This window comes from Eurypyga helias, unplaced genomic scaffold, assembly GCF_000690775.1.
Source record: "Eurypyga helias isolate BGI_N326 unplaced genomic scaffold, ASM69077v1 scaffold7049, whole genome shotgun sequence".
Taxonomy (NCBI): Eukaryota; Metazoa; Chordata; class Aves; order Eurypygiformes; family Eurypygidae; genus Eurypyga; species Eurypyga helias.
Window position 1 is genome coordinate 28,190 of NW_010270173.1, and position 19,503 is coordinate 47,692.

The 19,503-nt window shown below is 51.5% G+C and overlaps 1 protein-coding gene across 1 annotated transcript; it reads left to right on the forward strand.

Annotated features, from left to right (window-relative positions):
* Positions 1-455: 455 nt before the first annotated feature.
* On the forward strand, positions 456-18,245 carry ARHGAP25 (Rho GTPase activating protein 25). Its single transcript, XM_010158349.1, has 11 exons — positions 456-516; positions 5,758-5,951; positions 8,070-8,157; positions 8,573-8,692; positions 11,136-11,343; positions 13,507-13,639; positions 14,673-14,746; positions 15,326-15,447; positions 16,203-16,402; positions 16,888-17,456; positions 18,035-18,245. Exons 1-11 carry the CDS (start codon positions 456-458, stop codon positions 18,243-18,245), a joined length of 1,980 nt encoding a protein of 659 aa, XP_010156651.1.
* Positions 18,246-19,503: the final 1,258 nt, after the last annotated feature.

The following is a 19,503-nucleotide window of genomic DNA, read 5'->3' on the forward strand; positions in this document are numbered from 1 at the left end:
CATTTCCCCAAACTCCGTGCCGGGCCGTGTCCTTCAGCGAGCACTTCTCTAGCGCACCAGCGGCACCGAGGAGGATACCCACTTCCTCAAATGCAACGAGCAGCGTGCAGAGAGCAACCCCGCGCAGCCACGTTGGGGTGCAGGCTGGGGCCGGGCTGCCGCGTCGCCCGAAAAGGGGAGCGAAAAAGGCGGCATCGCCCCGGCATCGTCGGGGAAGCAAGGCGAGAGCTTTGCAGGAAAGCAGGGCAGGAAAGTACTTTTATGGGGTTGTTCGCAGCCGCTCGCAGAGGAGGGAGGAGGAAGTACGTTGGCAAATCAACCCTCGCCGAGCCGCCGCTCTTCGTGGGGGGGTTCGCACCCCAGCTGCAGGATCCCCACGGGACTATCAGAGCTTTCTTTTAGCCCATCTCCTAGGTGAGCCCTTCTCGAAACAAAAAAGCCCCTCCTGATCCAAAATGTCCCTCAAGCTGCCACGGAACTGGGATTTCAACCTGAAAATGGATGCTGCAAAAATAGGTACCGTGACCATTTCTTTGTGCCCTTCTGCTTGCTTCAGCTTTTCAGATGCGCTGGGGTCTGCTGGGGTGCCTGGGCCAAGCCCAGCAGCGATTTTGGCAAAGGGCCAGACCCAAACCTGCTTCTGGCCTCGGTGGGGGGACCTAGCCCCCCACTACCGCTTTCGAGAGATCTTTTCGAGATGGTTGGCAAATGATTTGCAAGATGTGATTTGCCTAATTGTCACCGAGAGATGCTGCAGGAGCACGGCCAGGGCTGTGGCTCTGGGGCTGCAGCAGCGGCTGTCCTGGTAGGGTGGGGGACAGGGGGACCTGGCAGGGTGGGGCTGCTGCCCACCCAAAATCCAGGTTTGAGGGGATTTAAACCGCATGGCTTCATTCTGCTGGCACGAGCCGTGCAGGAGGTGAAGTGCAGGCCAAGAGGCGGATGGAGCGGTGCAGGCTGGAGGAAGCAATCTCGCTCTTGGTCAGGTTTCTTCGCCCACCCCGACGTCACTGGCTTCCTCTCACCGGTGGTGAAGAGCCCTCTGATGCCCCTGCCAGGCTCCCTGCCATGGGATGGCTTCACCATGGGATTTCTTGGCTTAGCTCCTGCCTCTGCCCAGGCCTTGCACGGCTCTCCTCTGCCTTGGGATCCATCTCCAGCATGAAACCCCCTTGGGAACGCCTCTGGGAAGGAGTGAGGGATCCCTGTGGCCAGCTCTGTGGCCGGAACATCACGGCAAGCCCATGCCTGCCTTTGGGTCAAGCAGCCAGGGAGGGGATTTGGGGCCGAGGGTGCTGCAGTGGAGGAAGGGGTGCCCAAGGCCAGCCTTGTGCATGCACCGAGGCAAAGGCCCCCCGTGGTCCCCGCACTGGTGCCCAAACCTCATCCAGGCACATGTTGGCCACTTGATTTCTCCCTGCAGCAGAGAGATTTGACGGAGCCGGTCTCTGCGGTGCCGAGCGATTCCTCCCTGCGCTTTGCGAGGTCATCCCGGCTGGTTTTTCTTGCAAAGGCAATCTGGTCCAGCTGAAGCTGGTTTCATTGGGGTGGCCAAACCGTTGGCTTCACACAAGGCCCCAGAGCTGGTCCCCAGTTGCCACGGCTGTGGCTGGGCTGGACGATGCACAACGACATGCAGGATGGGACCCCGGGTGGCCCTGAAGCTGGCGGCGGGTGGGGGAAGCAGTGTCACCCCCTGCACTCATCAGCTGGCAGGACAGGGGTGGAGAAATCCTCGCGTAGTCATCACAGAAGCATCCTGGCTTTCTGCACTGCCCGTTCTTGGGATAATTCGTATTGTTTTGCACAGAGGCTGTGGAGCAGTGGGTAGATTCTGTTGGTACCTCAGGAAAGAGGACACTGAGCCTGTTGGGATGCAGAGTGGGTGGAGACGGGACACAGGCTGGAACCTCTGTTCCTTTTTTCCAAGGAGATCTGCCTGTGATTAAATTCTGGGTGCTTTTTGCTGCATTCAGCTGCTGTGAGCCCATGAGATGGGGGTTGTGTGTGTGCGCAGAGACCTGCGCCGTGGGGCACAGCTTGGTGCGTCGACTCTTCTCACGCTTCGGGGTTTCTGGCTGCGGGGACCAGCTGCTGTCTGTGGGGGTGCAGCAGGGATGTGACTGACTTGTGGAAAAGCACAGCCCTTGCCAGCTCCTCCCAGCTTCGGGACACTTCCCCCTCCTCGTCCCGGCCGTGGCACAAGGAGTTTTTCTAAGCCCCAGGACGATGCGCCGGCTCCTGCGTTCTTCCTCATGGTGAGAAAAATGCGGAGCTACTGATTACAACGAAGGAGAAAATTGCATTTGCGACTTTCATTGCAAAACCTACTGTGGCACTTTGTTTTTCATTGCCAGTACCTGCCGCCCCTCCGGCGGGGCAGGAGCGAAGGGCACGGCAGGGAGGGCTCTCGCCCAAGACAAGGGTGTGGGGCAGGAGCCAGCATCGATGTGGACACCACGGTGGCACCCAACGCCGTTTCTCCTGCCCGTTGTGCTTTGGCGGGGCGCCTCTTTCCGGGGAGCAGGCAGCAGGACGTGGGCACCCTGCTGCGGCCGGTCCCCGGGGCTGGAGGAAGAGTGAGGATGTTTTGGAAGAAATACTCAACTTCAGAGGTGGTTACCCCAGGAAATGCTTCGGGGGGGCACCACATTTGCTCTTAGTGGCTCTTTCCTGCCCCGTGAGAGTGGCAAGAAGGAGCGGGGCTGAGTGCGACAGGGATGTGCCGGTGAAGGAGATGATTCCAGGTGCTGGACCACCAAGGTGGGAGCTGGGCAAAAAGCTCTGCCCCAGCCCCACATAAAGTTTTCAGCCGGTCATCACACACGGGCTGGGTATTGCACTGGCCGCAAAAGGTAGAAACTCAGCAAAAGCCTTAGGGGAGGGAGCCGCAGCCGTGGTAGTTCTGGTTTTGTGAATGCAGACAACTTTCCACTGGGCAAAAATAGCCTTGCTGCCTGCAAGCAAAGCCAAGCTCCCCGCAGCAGTACCCTCCCCACGCCTCTGCACGAGCCCTGCGGTGGGGATGGCGGTTGGGGAGTGCTCACATTGCGGGCAAAAAGGATCCTGAAAACTGCTATTTTGGCCTTAAATGAGCCCAGTGTACAGGGACAGCAAAGTATTGTGCAGAGGGACGGTACGTCTGCGTGTTCACTCTGGGGGGTGTGTGTATGGGCATGAACACGGCTAAGCCATGGCTCCGCGTGTGCTCCGGGCACACCGTGAGTCTGGTGTTGGAGAGGGCTGGTGCTAAAGAAAGGGGCCCCGAGCGTACCCCGCCAAACGCACATTCCTCACGCACCGGGGAAAGGCTGCAAAAAGGGAGAGAATGAACCTGATTTCTAGCAAGGACTGGGCAGTTTAAGGTCAAGGCTGAGGGCAGGGAAGCAGTGCCTGCCGGATCGGTTCCTTTCCATGGTGCAGAGCTGCGATGGGCTTAGAGGGATATTAATATCTCCAATACAGGGTAGTAAAACATTGCATTTTTTCATAAAAGACACAATTTCTCCTTTTAAGCCTTGTGCTGCTGGAATAGCAGTGCTGCTGGGCTGAGCTGAGCTCTCTGGGGAAGGCTGAACATGGAGCTGATGGATGGAGACGCATCCCTGATTTCCACCCACTTGGGCGCGAGTATGGATGCTGTGAGCTTCACTTCAGATTAAGCCCCGTGGTCATCGGTGCTTGGTACGGAGACCTCGCTCTGCAACCATTAGTGCTAATTAAACAGGGCGGATATCAGCAACTCTGTTTCATCAAGGGGGAGGTAAGGTCCTGTGGTCGGACAGGAGCACACACAGCAAAATTCGGGAAGGCATCAGGGTGCTGGCTCGTGGGAGTGCTGTTTCTGTGGCATGGGGCTAGTTTGGTGCCAGCCCACTTGGGATTCGCTCCGTGCCAAGACTGTGGTTCGGGGGAGGCAGGCAGCACCCTGCCTCCAGAAGCCTCCACGCTCCCGGCGGCCGCTCCACCCCTGTGGATCATTCCCCAAAAATCCTTGCCCCCGAGGAGTCGGCGTCAGCTGCAAGACATGAAAGAACACGATTTATGGAGAGGAGCGATGCCGCTCCAGAGCAGTTTGCTGAGTACCATTAATATTTATGAGACTTGAGTAATGCCGATGTTTTGGCAAAGAGCAAAGAAGCTGCCCGGAGCTTGAGGTGCAGTTTGGAAAACCCTGTTTTGGTTTTTGTCAGGGTAATCCCCAGCACCAGCATTTTTCAGGGGAGGTGGCTGGCAAACGCCTTTTGAAGGTCCTTGCTTACAACCGCATCCTCTACAGGAGGCATCCCACATCAGCAGAGGTTGAGATACAATCAGCATCCTCACTGCACTTCGAAGGATAATTCTGGATTCACAATCCTTTCTGAATTTTTGGGAAGCGATCCGCGATCCTGTGACAGGTTTGTAGTGGAGAGGTGAGCTCAGAGTGCCCCAGCCAAGCCTGGCTCCGAAGACAAAACGCAGCGGGGTTTCTTGCTCCAGGGGATTTCAGAAAGGGAAGCTGGGCTCATTCTTGAACTGCAGCACCCCCCTGACCTCTGAAGCAACCGCTAACTGCTCGGCACCGAGTGCAGCGTGTTTCATAGGCTTGTGCTCCCTGTGGGTGCCTGTGCGATGGCAGCACCCACGCAGGGGTGAGATGCACCCACTCCCAAACATCACAAGGCAGCGGCAGGTGATTTTTACCTTTCTCCTCTTTTAAGCTTGTCCTTTGCACTCTGGTCCACGCCAGGATTCACCGACGCTCATGTCTAACACAGCTTTTGCAGCTCTCTGCTCCGTGACCGGTTCAGGGGAAAAGCAAGCGTCTGGGGGCAGAGATACAGGGTCGCTGCAGCTTCCCCATCCCACAGCATTGCACAACACCTCCCTCGCAGCCCTGGCTCAGCCTGAATGCCCTCTGCCAGCAAGCACCGCTGGGCTCAGGGGCCCGAATCCTGCACTGCCCTCACCCGCAGGACCCAGTCAGGTGCCATCAGATCCGTTTTAGCAGGGGAGACGTAAGACCTCAGGAAATCATCACGTGTAAGCTGAATTCCCCTGGCGTCCTACAATTATTTTTGCCCTGAGACCATAAATGCCAACTCCATCCAGCTGCATTGGCACTGGGGTCCTGCAGTGCCCGGTCCAGAGCCAAAAACCCCTCTGGAAATGACCCCTCCCAAGGCATCTGCTGTCAGAGGAGCATTTAGAGATGCCACGGGGCCATGCACGTCCCTGGCACGGGTCAGCAGCACCAATGGGTTGCAAAATCTATGCGATGCAAAGGGGACAGGGCACTGCTCTGCCCAGCCAGTAAATCCACACTGGCAGCTTTTCCTGCTCGTTGGAGACTTTCCAGTCCCATTGTGTGAGAACTGCCCCACTGGAAACTTCAGACAACTCTCTCCCAGACCAAAACTGCAACTTCCAAACAGTTCTTTTCTAGCCGGGCTGGGTCATTCTGCTATCACTGCTGCAAGCTGTTTGGGGTGGGTATAAAAAACCCACACACTCCCATTACAAAAAAAAAAAAGCTAATGATTTTCTTCTCACTTGCAAGACAATTACTCCCACGCAGGAAAAAGGAAGCACATACTGACAGATACTGCAGCCACTTCCTTTAAAAACTCTAGCCAGCTTGCTCAGCACAGGCAGAGGGGCAGAGAGCCACGCTCGCTGTGGTAGCTTTGATCGGCCCTGGGGGTGGCCAGCGCCTGTCTGCTGGCAGCTCACCCCCGTGTACCCCCACAGCCCGTCCCTCTCTTCCCTTGGCAGCCCGCTCCAAGAGCGTGATGAGCGGCGAGCCTGCGGGCGCCCGGCCAGCCTCCCCCAACCCGCTGGAGCGGCCCCTGAAGATCGGCTGGCTGAAAAAGCAGCGCTCCATCGTCAAGAACTGGCAGCAGAGATACTTCGTGCTCAAGGGCCAGCAGCTTTACTACTACAAGGATGAAGACGATGTCAAACCGCAGGTAGGATGAGGCTGCTGGGCTTTGCTGGACCTCAGTCTCCCTCTTCTTGCAGCTTTGCTTGTAGGGACATGGCTTGGGATGGGTCTGGCGCAGGGTATTAGAGGTTTTCTGCCCTTGGGCAGTAACAAGATGAGAGATCCCGATCAGGATCATCCTCACACCTAAATTCGCTGGGAGCTGGGTCCCTCCCTGCCCAAGCAATGGGCTGCTGGGAGAAACCCAACAGCAACCAACTAGAGAGTTGTTATCATTCTCCAAGACAACAGAAGAAGCCTGGGGAAACAAAGTGCTCGGCACCCCACTGTTTTTGTGATGTCAGGTGCAGCAACGGGTGCACAAGATGCGGGAGCTTTGAGAGAGGTTTCGGCCATGCCCTTGGTGGGAAAGGCATCTTACGGGATGCTCTTAGGCGAATACAAGCAGGACTTTCAGCGTCGCCTGGGTGTGAGGATCTGCTCAAGATAGACCTCCCGGCGAGGCTGTGGGCTGTGCAGATGACAGCAAGGGGCAGCTGCTTCCTTAGGACCCCGTGCTGCGGGAGAGGGCAGCTGGAGGGATAAGAAAAGGAAATCTCCAGCCTCTGGGTTTGCATCCCATCCTGGCCCAGCTCCATCCTCTGCAGAAGGCTCGGTGGTGCGGATGCAGTTTGTGCTATTCGTCTGCCATCCCAGTCCATCCCCTGCAGCCAGAGGAAAGCTGCCCTGCTGCCCTTTCCTCTAAGGCTTGAAATCTGCTGAGCACTCGGGTGCATGTCAGTTCTGCTGCTTCTCGAGACCCCCAGGAGAGCACAGTGTGCACCCAACCCTTTGCACGAAGCAGAAGTGCCATCACCCACCTGGGCGTGATGTAAACATCTGCAGCAGTGCCCGATATCCACAGCCCACTGGCAGTATCCCCCCATCCCTGCTGGGACGTAACAAGCCCTCTCTCTCGCCCATATAAACCACTTCACAGGGTAGGCATTGTAGTACACTTGCCAGGAAGAAATCAGGTTGTTTTCCCAATTTATATGGATAACTTTTTAGTTTTTCAACCATTTTCTCCATACTGTGACTTACTTTTTGAATGTCCACCATCTTTTCCTCATTTTGAGAAGTTTCAGAGAAAGGTCCTCCCCTTTGCTGGAAAAGGGGATTTGCTCTAAAAGTTGTTACTGGTAGCAAAACTCATCTCAAGATAGAAAAACTCTCCTAAGGGGAAGGTGAGGAGTAGATCCTAGAGGTGAAAGCTGAGCCCGGCAGCATCTAGGTCCTATTTCTGTTTCAGGGGTGACTGGGAGGAGCAGCCTCCCCAGATGTAAACGGGACGTAGAAACAGAAAGTGCTGTAGAAAGCTTACTGCTACTCCTGGCACTTGGGGCTGCTCTCACCCTGATGCACCACCCCGGGTCATTGCAAACCCCTGCCATCCCATCAGTGACTCCGACGGATACAGCGACGATTCAGGCTTTTGGAGCCTCGGTGCTGCCCACTGCTCATAGGAGCCCAATGGATTTCAGGAGGCTGAAATTAGTGAGAAACTTCATTTCTGTGGCGCAGCCTCGTTTCCTGTCCCGGGAGGCCTCCGGTGCTGACTCACACGCCTGCTCGGCCCATGCGCCTCGGCCGCTCCCCACCCTCCTCTCCAGCGGGGACGGAGCTGCCCATCTGCACCATGACAGCTGGGGAAAGCAAGGTCCGAAAGAAACAGCTGTCTTGCACTCTGCTTTCTCATTTTCCCTCCTTGTTCTTCTCTACTCCTCTCCCGCAAACTTTGGGTTGGGTTTTAAGGGATGCTGTGTTAAAGGAACAGTTTTCCTGCGCCGGTGCGGCAGAAACAGGATGCTCCAGTGTTTTGCCAAGTTCCTTCTCCTTTGTACTTTCTTCTTCCACTCCCAAGAGGGGTTAAAAAAACCAAACGCATGAGAAGGGCGGGGAGCAAAATAACCATTTTTCTCATTCTGAGAATCACTTAATCAGAAAAAATGGCATTGAAGAAGTGCCCCTTATTGTTTGTATAAAAATATAGGCTACCAGCTCCTGAAAGGAGGACTTGGATCCTGAGTACTGACACATGGGAGTGGCAGCCTCACAGAGAGGGGACACAGGTCTTTGCAGCTCCTGCTCTGCTTTGTCCTAGGGCTGCCTGTCTCTCCAGGGAAGCACCATCAAGGAGGTGGCCAGCAACCCAGAGGAAGGAGGGAGATTTATCTTTGAAATCATCCCAGGTGAGGATGCTTCACTCCTCTTTGTGGCACGCTTTTGGGCTGGACTGTTCACCCAAAATCATCTGGGCAAGTCATTTTGCCAGTTCTTTTGCTCCCACTTCTTTTCAAGGTCCCCACAGCGCTGCGTTGCACATCAAAACCAAGGTCTTGCTTCCAATATTTGCCTGCCAGGGCTGGAGGAGAGCCCTGTGTCAGTGCCCGTGTCTCATGCCGAGAACTTTGCCAGACTGCAACGTAAGCAGTTTCTGTTCTTTCTTCAGCAAGGGGGAAATTGAAGAGCACTGCTTCATTTCACACCCAAACAGACACCGAGGGGGAAATGTGGAGCCAAAAGCATTTAACAAAGAAAACAAGAGGAATGTGTCTTTTCTCCCCCAGTTCTCTCTAGAAATGATGCGTAATTTGTTTTTTGCAGGGGCGTCTGGAGAGCAGAACCGGACAGGGCAGGACACCTACGTGCTCATGGCAAATTCCCAGTCTGAAATGGAGGAATGGGTTAAATCCATCCGACGAGTGCTGGGGTCAGCGTCAGGAGGTAACGGGGAGCAGGGACAGCTCTTGGAGTGGTGGTTTCCCACTCTCTCGTTCTCCACAGTAATGTTGTGCAAGGATTTCAAAGCTGGGCTCATTAAATCCTTGAAACTGGAAAATGGAGCTGTAATGTGACTGTAACTAGTAACGCCGTAAAACCCTACTGCTAGACCAGAGTCTGCAGTGTTGGGGCTGCTGCAAACCTGGGCAGTGTTAAGGAAGTGACAGCCAAGCATGAATGAAGATTTCTGGGCTGGGTTCAACCTCTTCTGCAAACTTCCTCATTGACTTATTGACCCCAGAAAATGTTCTTTAAAACAACTATACTCAGGGACAATGCATTGAAAAATCTTCCTTTTCACCTGCCAATTTCCTTGCTTTGCTTTTTGTCCAGCTTTTCTTGGTCAGCCCAGCCCTTCTGCCCCCATTTTCTCTGCAGAGTCTGCCTTGGCCACACAATCGCCCTCGCCATGCTCAGCCACTTTCCTGTAAGGAGGGATTACCCACACCTTTCCTGTAAGGATGAACTCTTATCAGCAAGATCCACCAATGAAACCTGTTTTGCTCTCTTCCAAAAGAGCACTAACCTGGATGGTCACCCTGAGCCTCTCCGCCCTCCCTCTGTGCTTTGCTCTATCTATATAATCTGCTTTTCAGAGTCCATGCCCTTCAGCTGTGCAAGACAAGCATGGTGGAGCTCTGGTCTCCCACAGCTCCTGCGTGATCATCATTCCCAGCAGTTTAGAGGCAAGAAGGCACTGCCAAGTCGAGATCTTTCACCGGGACCCTGCCGTAGGCACAGAGGCGCTTCACCTAAACGACAACACAGCTGGGTTTTGCCTGCAACTCTGGTGTTTTCTGCCTCTAAAGTGCAATATGTTGTGCCCTGGGGAAGGCAGCATTACTCATTTGAAATTAGGACTGCACGAGCCAGAAATTTTTGGGTCATTGCCCTACCTGGCTTTAATATTTAATAACAATTCCACATCTGATCGTTGCTTAAACTTGCAGTTTCTTCCAGCTAGATACAGTGACCTTACATGATAGAAAATGTAAGTTCATAGTTGCACAGAGAGCCCTTGTAACAGAGAAGTCAGATGCTCTGGAGTGGCATTTTATGTCAATACACAGGTTACCAGGCCCTGAAACTCCACGCTTTATGTTTTTGGCTTCAATGCAAGGTGAAGGAGTGTGTGCTTTCAAAGCAGCCCGCTGCGCGGTGGCAGTTTTGGCAAGAGCCCACATGGAAGCAGCCCCACGTGACCCTGCTAGTTGTGAGCTTGTTGCACACCACAAAGCAAAGCACCTGCAAAGTGTGAAGCAGCAGCAAAAGCATCTCCAAAACCTCAGAGGAGCTCTTCAGGGCTGGCTGCCACCCTACACTGACAGTGGGCTGGCATGGGCATCACATTGGCCCTGGGGGGTATGCCCAAGTTTACAAATCTGGCAGCTTGAGGTTAAATAGCAATTCATTATCAGCTACCAAAGCAGAGAGGCCAGGAGGAAAAAAAAAAAGGCTATTTGCTTTTACTCTGCACAATGACAAGTTTATACTCATTATTTAAAAGTGTAAGCGAGTCAGAAATTAAAAACCCTCCTGAGCAGGCAGGTGCTGACAAGCCTTGTGGTTCCTGATGAGAGTGTTTACCTGCATTTTCCTGGTCTGGAAGATGCACAGGAGTTATTTCAGCCTTTCGAGCACGACGTGAACACATCCCACGCATGACTGGGGTGAAAATATGGTAGAGGACCATAGGGACCCTTTGCCATTAATATCCCAGAGCCAGTTCGAGTTGGGATTTGACTGCTCTTATCATGCCCCAGGGTCCAAGGAGGAAAAGCTGGCATGCAGGCTGCTGCCTTCCCACCTTTGAGCTTTTCTTTTGCTGCGAGTTCAGGAGGAAAAAGCCATTGCTCCGAAGGAAAGGTACCACCCGCTGCAAATACTGCTCTTCTTTGTACAGGGGAGTTTCTGGAGGGTGAGGAGAGGGAGGGGGGAGAAAAGCAACTAAGTTAGTGAAAATTCCAGCCCCAAATCTCTGCAAGGCTGATTTTCTTATTTCTTGCTGGTCTCCTGTGCTTTCTGTATCCTTCAGGTTTGTGCAATGAGCTTGCCTCCTCTCCCTGTGCTCTCACGTCAGTGTTTTTGTTGTTCCTGTCGCCCTCTGCATCAGCACCCTGCTCCAAGGCAGGCAGGCAGCGTAACAAAGACAAGGCTCACTGCTCGGTTTAATCATTTTGAGAACTGTTAATGAGGAGGAACAAGGTTTCATTTTGCTATTATTTCTTTGGAAGAAGTTCTGTTTTCCCCCAGTTTGTGCACTTCTTGTAGCTCCTGTGCTGTCAGAAAAGCAGGTTCTGCTGTGACATTTGCACGATGCACTTGGGCTGGTAACTTGCCTTTAGCAAAGTTCTGGGCTCCTCTAACCTCTCTGTCCCTTTCCTAGTGGTGTTCGGCCAGCGCCTGGCAGAGACCATGGCCTATGAGCAGAAATTCGGGCAGCACCAGGTCCCCATCCTGGTGCAGAAGTGTGCTGAGTTCATCCGGGAGCACGGCATGAGTGAAGAGGGCATCTTCCGCCTCCCCGGCCAGGACAACCTGGTGAAACAGCTCAGGGACGCGTTCGATGCCGGGGAAAGGCCGTCATTTGACCGGTAATGCTGGATTCCCCTTCTCCTGTTCAACTAGGCCTCATACACCCCAACATCTGGGGAAAAGCAGCCCCAGAGAGCCCAGCAGTTCCCTGCAGGAAACTTGGATCCTCTGAAAGGGCTTGACAAGGAGAGAGGATTCAGCAGAAACCCCAAATGGAGACAAAAGCAAAATCAGAGGGTGCTGAGATGAGCTTCATGGAAATAAAGGAAAGCACTTAGGAAAATCCTGCCCCCGTGCAGCCATTATCATTTGCAGGAGCAGCCAAGGAAGGAGGCAAAGAAAGAGCCTACACAGCCCATCAGCTAAGGGCAGAGGTGTAGAGAAAGGAGCAAGTCGAGGATCACAAAGAAGCTCAGAGAACACCCTAATGCACACAGTAGAATTTTTAATTTCCCTGCCAGCCCATAGCCGTGGTATTTTCCTACTGTTGCTCTTCCGTACACCACCATACAGAGATGAGAGGGAGATTTTGGCTGCTGCAAGGCTGTGTCCTCCAGATCCCTTTCCTCTGCAGGACTAAGAGAAAATAGCAAACTCCCTAAAGCTGAGAGCTGCCTGGAGGTCTGAGAGAGGCTTAGCAGAGAGACATTTGCTACTGCTACCGCTGTCACACCCTGTGCAAACTGAGGGAAGAAAGGCAAGCCCTGGGTGCGTCTCTCCATAAAGCCCTTCCCTGGTAGCTCGCAGTCCCGCCGCCCTTGCAGGTGCCTCATTATCTCTGAAGAGGTTTCCTGGGCCTTTACCCAACAGTTCGCACTGGTGAAAGCACTGACCCCTGTGCTGGGATAAAGGAAAAGTGGGTCCTGCCTTTTTATGGTACCTAAAGGGAGGTTTTTTGGTTTAATTCCTGCCCTGCCCTGTCCACCATAAGAGGACGATGAGTGTCCTGGCAGTGCTGAAGGTCCGTGATACCGGCCGGGGCAATGCCCCATGTAGGCAGTTCCCATATGGCATCACCTGAGCTCTGAGAGCCACCACCAAAATCTGGGTGTACCTGTGGGAGGGCAGCACCCAAAACCAGGAGCTCCCCTGGGCTTTTGTGCAAAGCCCTTTGCCTAAGCGGGGTGCAGGGGGCTCGCCTGCATTTGCAGACCTGTCCCTCCCGCAAGACTTTGTCTATTTTTACCTAGCTGTATGCAGCTTTGGTGGGAAAAACCACAGCACATTTACCTAAACCACCCCTGTGCCGTGTAGGGCAGAGCCACGGCTGCTCTGGAAGCGTGACCGTCCTGGCTGTTGGTTTTGCAGCTGAATTTTTCTTGCTCTCTGGGTGCCAGAGTCCTGCTGAGAGCTTTCCTGTTGTAACCTGTAAGGGGGTCATAGGAAGGTGAAGCCTTTCTTTCCCAGAACAGTGTTCTGGGGCATGGCGAGGGAGTTTGGCCCTTTTCCCAGCACCCTGCAGTATTAACCCTGTGCTGCAGGGTTTGGTGCGAGCGTTGCCGCAGTGATCTCAGGGGGAGTGCAACCCAGGCATCCAGGATGCCTAATGGTGTGTATTTACAGGCCTTACAAAAATACAGCTCGGAAAAAAATTCCTCTATGTTTTTATGTGCATTTGTTAAAAATAACAGTATTTTCAAAACCCCAACCACTCCTAAAAATAAATGACCTGGGGGATTTTTGCTAGAAGTTTATAACAGTTTAGCAACTTCAAGGTAGGTCAAATTAGAGGCTCGCGATCTTGACAGTGTCCTTTTGACATAATGTAAACTATATGGTACGCAAAGCTGCAAACATCTGTCCCGGCAGAACATCGTCAGTAATTGCTGTTGATCTTAAAAACCCCAGGCAAGCTTCGCCAGCTCCGCAGAGGGGGGAGTGCTTGCCAAACATGTGGACACCAGACAGTATTTGCATGCAAACCCTCCTGAGTCCAGCGCAGGCTGGGAAGGCTCAGCCCGGGTACGAACGCTGGGGATCTGCCAGCCCCATGGTGGGGAAAATCTCCACCAAGCATTTATTTTCCTGCCAGCTGGGGCCATTCCTTGGCTTAGGGTGCCCTGTGGATTCCCCATCAGCTTGGTTTGGCCGCCTTATTTACCTCTTTCTGTCTCCCGCATCTACACACAGAGCTTAAATACAATCCCATGCCCCCGGAGCAGGGTAGGGTTTGCTCACCACTTGGGTGGGAGTTTCACTGAGCGGCTCTTTGCGCGTTGCAGGGATACGGATGTGCACACCGTGGCCTCTCTGTTCAAGCTCTACCTGCGGGAGCTCCCCGAGCCAGTTGTGCCCTGGATGCAGTATGAGGACTTCCTGCTGTGCGGTCAGGCGCTGGATGTGGATGAGGAAAAGGTAGAGATGCATTGTTTTTCTCCTTCTGACCTTCAAATGAGCTGTGTTTCAGTGCCAGGGCTTTGCGAGCCGGAGGTGCCAGGTGATATATAGCTGTGCATTGTTAAGTGGTGAAATTACTGAGCTTCAAAATCCGAAAAAAAAAAGGGAAAATATTAAAAAGAGAAAAATCTCCCCAAGCCAGTGGTGTTTCTCAGCTTGACAACATGGGCTTATCCATTTTGAAGCTTAAATTTCTAGAGCAGATCTAAGAGCTGTTCAGCACCTCTTTTGTTGAGCCCTTGCAGCGAACACTGAGTGTGAAAACCGAGAGAGGAAAACAGTCTCCTGCAGCCTCCACCAGCCAGAGCTGAGAGCAGAGCTGGAGGAAGGCTCTGGGGGAGACCAAGGAAGGAAGTGGAGATTCGGGAGAGGGAGAAATGGGTGGGAACTGTCTTTTCCTACCTATATATTTTGGTGGAAAAGAAGTCCCGGGAGAGGGAGAAGTGAGAAACGGGTGGGAACTGTCTTTTCCTACCCATATATTTTGGTGGAAAAGAAGTCCCTCATTGCAAAGAAAGCCCACTCACGGATGCTGTTCCTATACACACAAAAATGAGGCCGATCTCCCTGGCAGCAGCAGCTCTCTGAACGGCAGTGTTCAGCCCTGTATTTCAAGGGCAAATGTTTCTTGTAGGTTGTTTCACTTCAGGATCTTTGGGGTTAAAAACGTCCTAAGTGTTTACATACAAGAAATGCAAGGAGATTAGGCATGATCAGCTATTTCCGAAGAGCTCATCACACACGTGCTGGGCTGGAGGGACCCTGCTCTTCCCGTTGCTGCCGTGGCAGCCGCAGCGCTGGGCAACGGGCTGCCTCTTCCTGCTCAAAATCTGCTCCGTGGCCATGCTTGGTCTGCTGGAGAAATGTAATTTCCAAGGCGAGAAAATGGGAAGAGATGAGACCTCGCAGGGATGAATGGAGTGACCGAGGGGCACTCGAGTCCGTAAGCGCCTGTGAATCTTTATGGAGGTGTTCCTTAACTTGCATTTAGGGCCATCAGGAACTGCTGAAGCAACTGTCCCTCCTTCCCAGAGACAACTACAACCTCCTCAGCTACATCTGCAGGTCAGTCCTCTGCACAGGGTATAAACAGCTCAGATTTGGTGTTGGCAAGTAGAAATATCATCCCAAAGGCTGAGGCTCACTCCTCTAGAGAGAACCCTCTTCAGCCAGGTTTTGGGTCTCCCCCTAGGCACCAGATCCTGACTTTTGTAAAAGGGAGAATTTCAGCCATGGGGATAAATACCTTGACCTTGTCTGAGGACAAACGCCTGCCCTAAAACTCACTTGTGAATCCCTGAGAATTAAAATCAAGGGTAGTTTTGCTAGACAAAACCTCGTGCAACCGAACTGTTGGGTTTCACCCAGCCTGGGTGATTTTCCCCTGGTTATTAAATAGTAGATGTGGGTTTTCCCTTCCTTTTTTATTTCTTTTGGGTGAGCAGCTCATCACATGGTGGTTTTTCTACTGGTACCAATAAAACCCAGCTCCAGTTCGCAGTTGTAAGGCAACTATATGTTTCTGTCCTTGGGACTTAGAGGAAGAGCTGGATGGATTAATCAGGATTTTACACCAATGGGTGTGTAAGGCTTTTTGCAGTTTTCCTTCTCTGACTTGAAATATTTGCCCTTGGATTCTGGCAGGTTTCTCCATGAGATACAGTTGAACTCTAGTGTCAACAAGATGAGTGTGGATAACCTGGCAACAGTGATTGGGGTGAACCTCATCAGACCCAAGATAGAGGATCCTGCAATTATTATGAGAGGTAAATGGACTCCTGGGATAATTGCCATAGGAGCGCCTGATATGCTGAAACACTCAGTTGCAGCCATAATCTTGAAATTAAAATTTTCCAATGTTAGACCCATGGATATAAGCCAAACACATGCCTGGGCACAGCAAGTACAGCAGGGTAGAGTAAAGCCACAGGTTAGGCTGTAAATGTGTTTATGGTGACAAAACCCCCTTAGGAGTTGCACTGTGTGTCCCCTCCATAGATTTCAAACTATTCAGGAATTGGACAAAGTCACCTTTCTTTAGTTCAGAGCAGGAAGGTGTGAAATTCTTCTTAGAGAAACAAAGGAAACTCAGTTCCTCAGCTCAAGGTGGACCAAACCATAATCCCATGTGCAAGGACAGATGTAGCAGCACTAACAGAAGAGATATTTTAAGGCCTGCTCTGCTCTGTAGACATCCCATGTGAATGGTCCAAGAGTCATACACCTGTTCGTATAACTGATAGTTGTAGTTCGCTTGTTGAGCCAAAGCAGCATAATCTGTGGCTCATACAGCTGACCAAACTCCCATCTCGGTTGCTTCGTGGTCTACTACTGCTGTTCTGGAGTGATATAAGAAGGCCAGCCTTTATTTGGTTTTATGATTGTGCTCCTTGTCTTCACCTGCATTCCTATGTGCATCTCTGTCTTGGACAACGGGAAGACCAACCAGAAAATGCAAGTGTGGGTGGAAGAAAGCCCATCGTGTTGGATTTGCTGCTGACAGATCTCTGATTTCTTCCAGGCACACCGCAGATCCAGAAAGTGATGACTGTGATGATAAGCGATCATGCAGACCTCTTTCCCCCATCCAAGGATGTGCCGCCCTCCCCGCCTGCCCACAAAAATGACAAGAAAGTCCCCATCCCGCGTAGCTCCGTGGGCTGGGATGCTGCGGAGGACCCTGTGGTGCCCAGGGCGGAGAGCTTGATCCGAAGGCAAATGGTAAGCATAGATCCTCGGACTCCTAATAAAACATAAATTTAATAAATGTGTGGTTAATTATTATGGGATCTAACAAGTCAGTGAGCCTCTAACTGTGCTTGCTATTAATAGGCTAAAGAGCTGTAACTGTCATCCCTGGAGTCAGGAAAACAATGTAGATAAATTTTCCACTTTCCTGTGGAAAATCTACTATTCTGGGGGAAAGGAAAATTCCTAAAGGTTTGGAGCTAAAAGGCAGAAGGTGAAACCTTTTCAGTTCATGCTGGTGAAGTGAAAACACTTAGGATTAAAGGCTTTTCTCAGAAAGAATCTCTGCAAAATATTCTTTTAAATGGAAAACATGGTGCAACCCAAAATTACTACTTACGGAAAACTTCCTGTTAGCATGTTAAAATGTGCCTTTTGTAACTACTGCAGGCACTGCAACCTGTCTCTGCTCACACAGCAGGGCAAGGCTGTCCTCATGCCACGGGTCTGTTTTACAGAGAGATGACCTGAATTCCAGCGGTGCCCCCGGACCAGCAGCGAGCTCAAGTGCACCCAAAGATAATGAGTCCAAAGATACACTGGGAATTTGGAAAACGCAGTCAAGGAAAAGGACTCAGACTTTACCTACCAAGAAATCTTTCCTGACAGCTTCTTTGGTGGAGAAAGGCAGCAATGACAAAAATGACAAACTTGCCAGTGACTTTTGGAAAAGTTCCCCTGGGCGGTCCATGATCTCTGAGGGACATAAGAGAACGTTGTCTCATGATCTTTTCAAGCTGCTCGACCTCCACCGGGCTTCGACCTACGATAATGTTCCTACTGCCCAGGCAGAAAGTGAGGAAGGCAGCGGCTCCAGCCCCAGCCCTTCAAGCAGCTGCTCCGATAAGGAATTTCTACCCTGCCCCAGCCCCAGCCACCAGCCAAAGGAAATAGCCAGTCCCACCAGCAGCCCTGCCGAGGTCTCCAAGTCTGATCAGGAGAGCAGGGAGATCCTGCAAAACATGATCCTGAAGCTGGAAAAAGAAATGGAGGTACAGAAAAATGACTACGAGGGACAAATTAAAAGGTAACACGCTGCGGAGTGCTGCTTTCTGGAGAGCATGAAGTCTCCAGCTCATGTTATTCCAACACTAGTCTTGCACAGATTTATTTACGAGTAATACTGTACAGTAAGACTAATGATAAAGCATAGTATTATAGTAGGCTGTCTAGAAGGCAATGCTCGTGCTGTACTCTCATGACATAGTGGCTAAAGTTTTATTACTACAATATTAATACTCTAAGGTTCTTATTATATAATTTTCTGGCACTATAATATATCTGCAATAACCACACAGTCGCAATTCATGTTATTATTGCAATATTGTACCATTATACCATCCAGAATGCAGTTGTAGCATTACTACATTATTAGTCGTGACCATCAGTGTTACTATAGCTTCAATATTGGTATCATATCATTGTGTATCATGTGTATTGATTTATTGCATCGTCTTTTGTGGCCATTGAGGGTCAGGGGATCAGGACAGCATCTCTAGCTTATTTTATTGCTTAATGACACAGAGGGAAGACTCCTTAAGAGCCAAACGATGACTTCCTGCACTCTTCTGATCCAATCTTTTCACTCTCCATTCCTCTTTGCAGTCTGGAGAAGGAAAACTACGAAGTCTGGGCCAAAGTGGTGAGGCTAAATAAAGACATTGAGAGGGAGAAGAAGAAGTCAGAGGAACTGGAGCTGAAGCTGATGAACGTGGAGCGCTCACGGGAGGACATGGAGAAGAAAAACAAGATGCTTGAGGAGGAGATAAAAAACTTATCTAAATCCGCAAGCAAAACTGATGCCAAAACCAACTAGGAGAAGACACCCACCTGTGAACAGACATAAAATGCAGCTGCATGGATCCACAGGAATTGCCAAGCAGGATCAGAGCCAGGGACTTGTACTGTCCGGTGTTCTGCTACTGACTGCGGGCTGGTTCGGAGGAAGGAGCCCAGAAGCTAGAGGCTGGTTTATGCTCTGAAACAGGATATTTCAAGAATATTCTTTAGCTTTTTTATTGTGGTTTTTTCAACTCCTCTTTCAGCTGCTCAAGTTACCTGTAGAACAGGCCAATACTTCCTGCTGCTCAGTCAGAGTATCTTGCACTCAGGAGTTCAGGTTAAGGACACATTATGCCTTCACAAAAATAAACCAGCAAGCACCCCTCCTGGCAGCCAGGTGGCTCCTGGCTGGAGATACCCACAGTGCTTCGGAGTGGAACAGAAAGTCCTTAAATCCTGTGTCTGGGGAGACAGAAAAGCCCTAAGGTTGGGGGCGGCGCAGTCTGTCATGCAGTATGCCTGGATGGTGGGCTGAGAATGCACCATGCTTGAGATGTTCACATTAACACATACAGTTAATTATTGCTCTTATAGAGTAAGAGAAGCCCAGACAGCCTGTCGAGTCCACTGAGGTCTCATACAGCATCTCTCACTGTGCTGTCCCAGACTTAGTGTCAAGGCTCCAGGTATAAAGTCACAATATCACAAAAATCTCTTTAGTTAAGTGGCCATTCGGTTATTTAAAGTGACTGTTCCTTATCGCCATGTGGATATAAATCCAGCACAGCTGCTGACGAGGCTTTGGAGACCACTTTCACACTTCCATACACAGAGCTATTTGTGCACAAGAAGTCCATCAGCAACGTTACCTGGTACAGAAAATGCGGCTTCTGCATTTTCCCTGACTGGCAGTTTTCAAAGAAGAACAGATCTGGACTTATTCACCACCTCTGCTTTTGTTTTCATGATTTCATCAGCGTAGAAGACAGTTGCCTCAGCCATCTTGGTGGAAACCTGGGTTTGCACCCCTGTGATGAAGCTGGGTCTCTCCCTGTCACTTGCTGCCATCAGTGTGAAGACCGAAGGTCTCGTGGTGCCAGTGTGGCTGTTTGTAAACTTGTCTGCTTGTTTTCCTACTGCCTGCCAGCAAGGTGCCCTTCCAGCAGTCCCACGATGCCGCTGAAGCTTTTGGTGTAGGAAAGAAAATAACAGAAGCCTGCAAGAAAACCTTTCACTCCTCATTTATGTGAGGGACAACCCCTCACAGACCCAGCCCAGCCTGGAGACTTCAT

What these genes read in the sequence shown, in the direction of transcription:
- ARHGAP25 (XM_010158349.1), top strand. Translation starts at nt 456, where the DNA reads ATGTCCCTCAAGCTGCCACGGAACTGGGATTTCAACCTGAAAATGGAT. An exon ending in AAGACGATGTCAAACCGCAG is followed by an intron (nt 5,952 to 8,069) that starts GTAGGATGAGGC and finishes GCTTTGTCCTAG; the next exon opens with GGCTGCCTGTCTCTCCAGGG. An exon ending in TCCTGCAATTATTATGAGAG is followed by an intron (nt 15,448 to 16,202) that starts GTAAATGGACTC and finishes GATTTCTTCCAG; the next exon opens with GCACACCGCAGATCCAGAAA.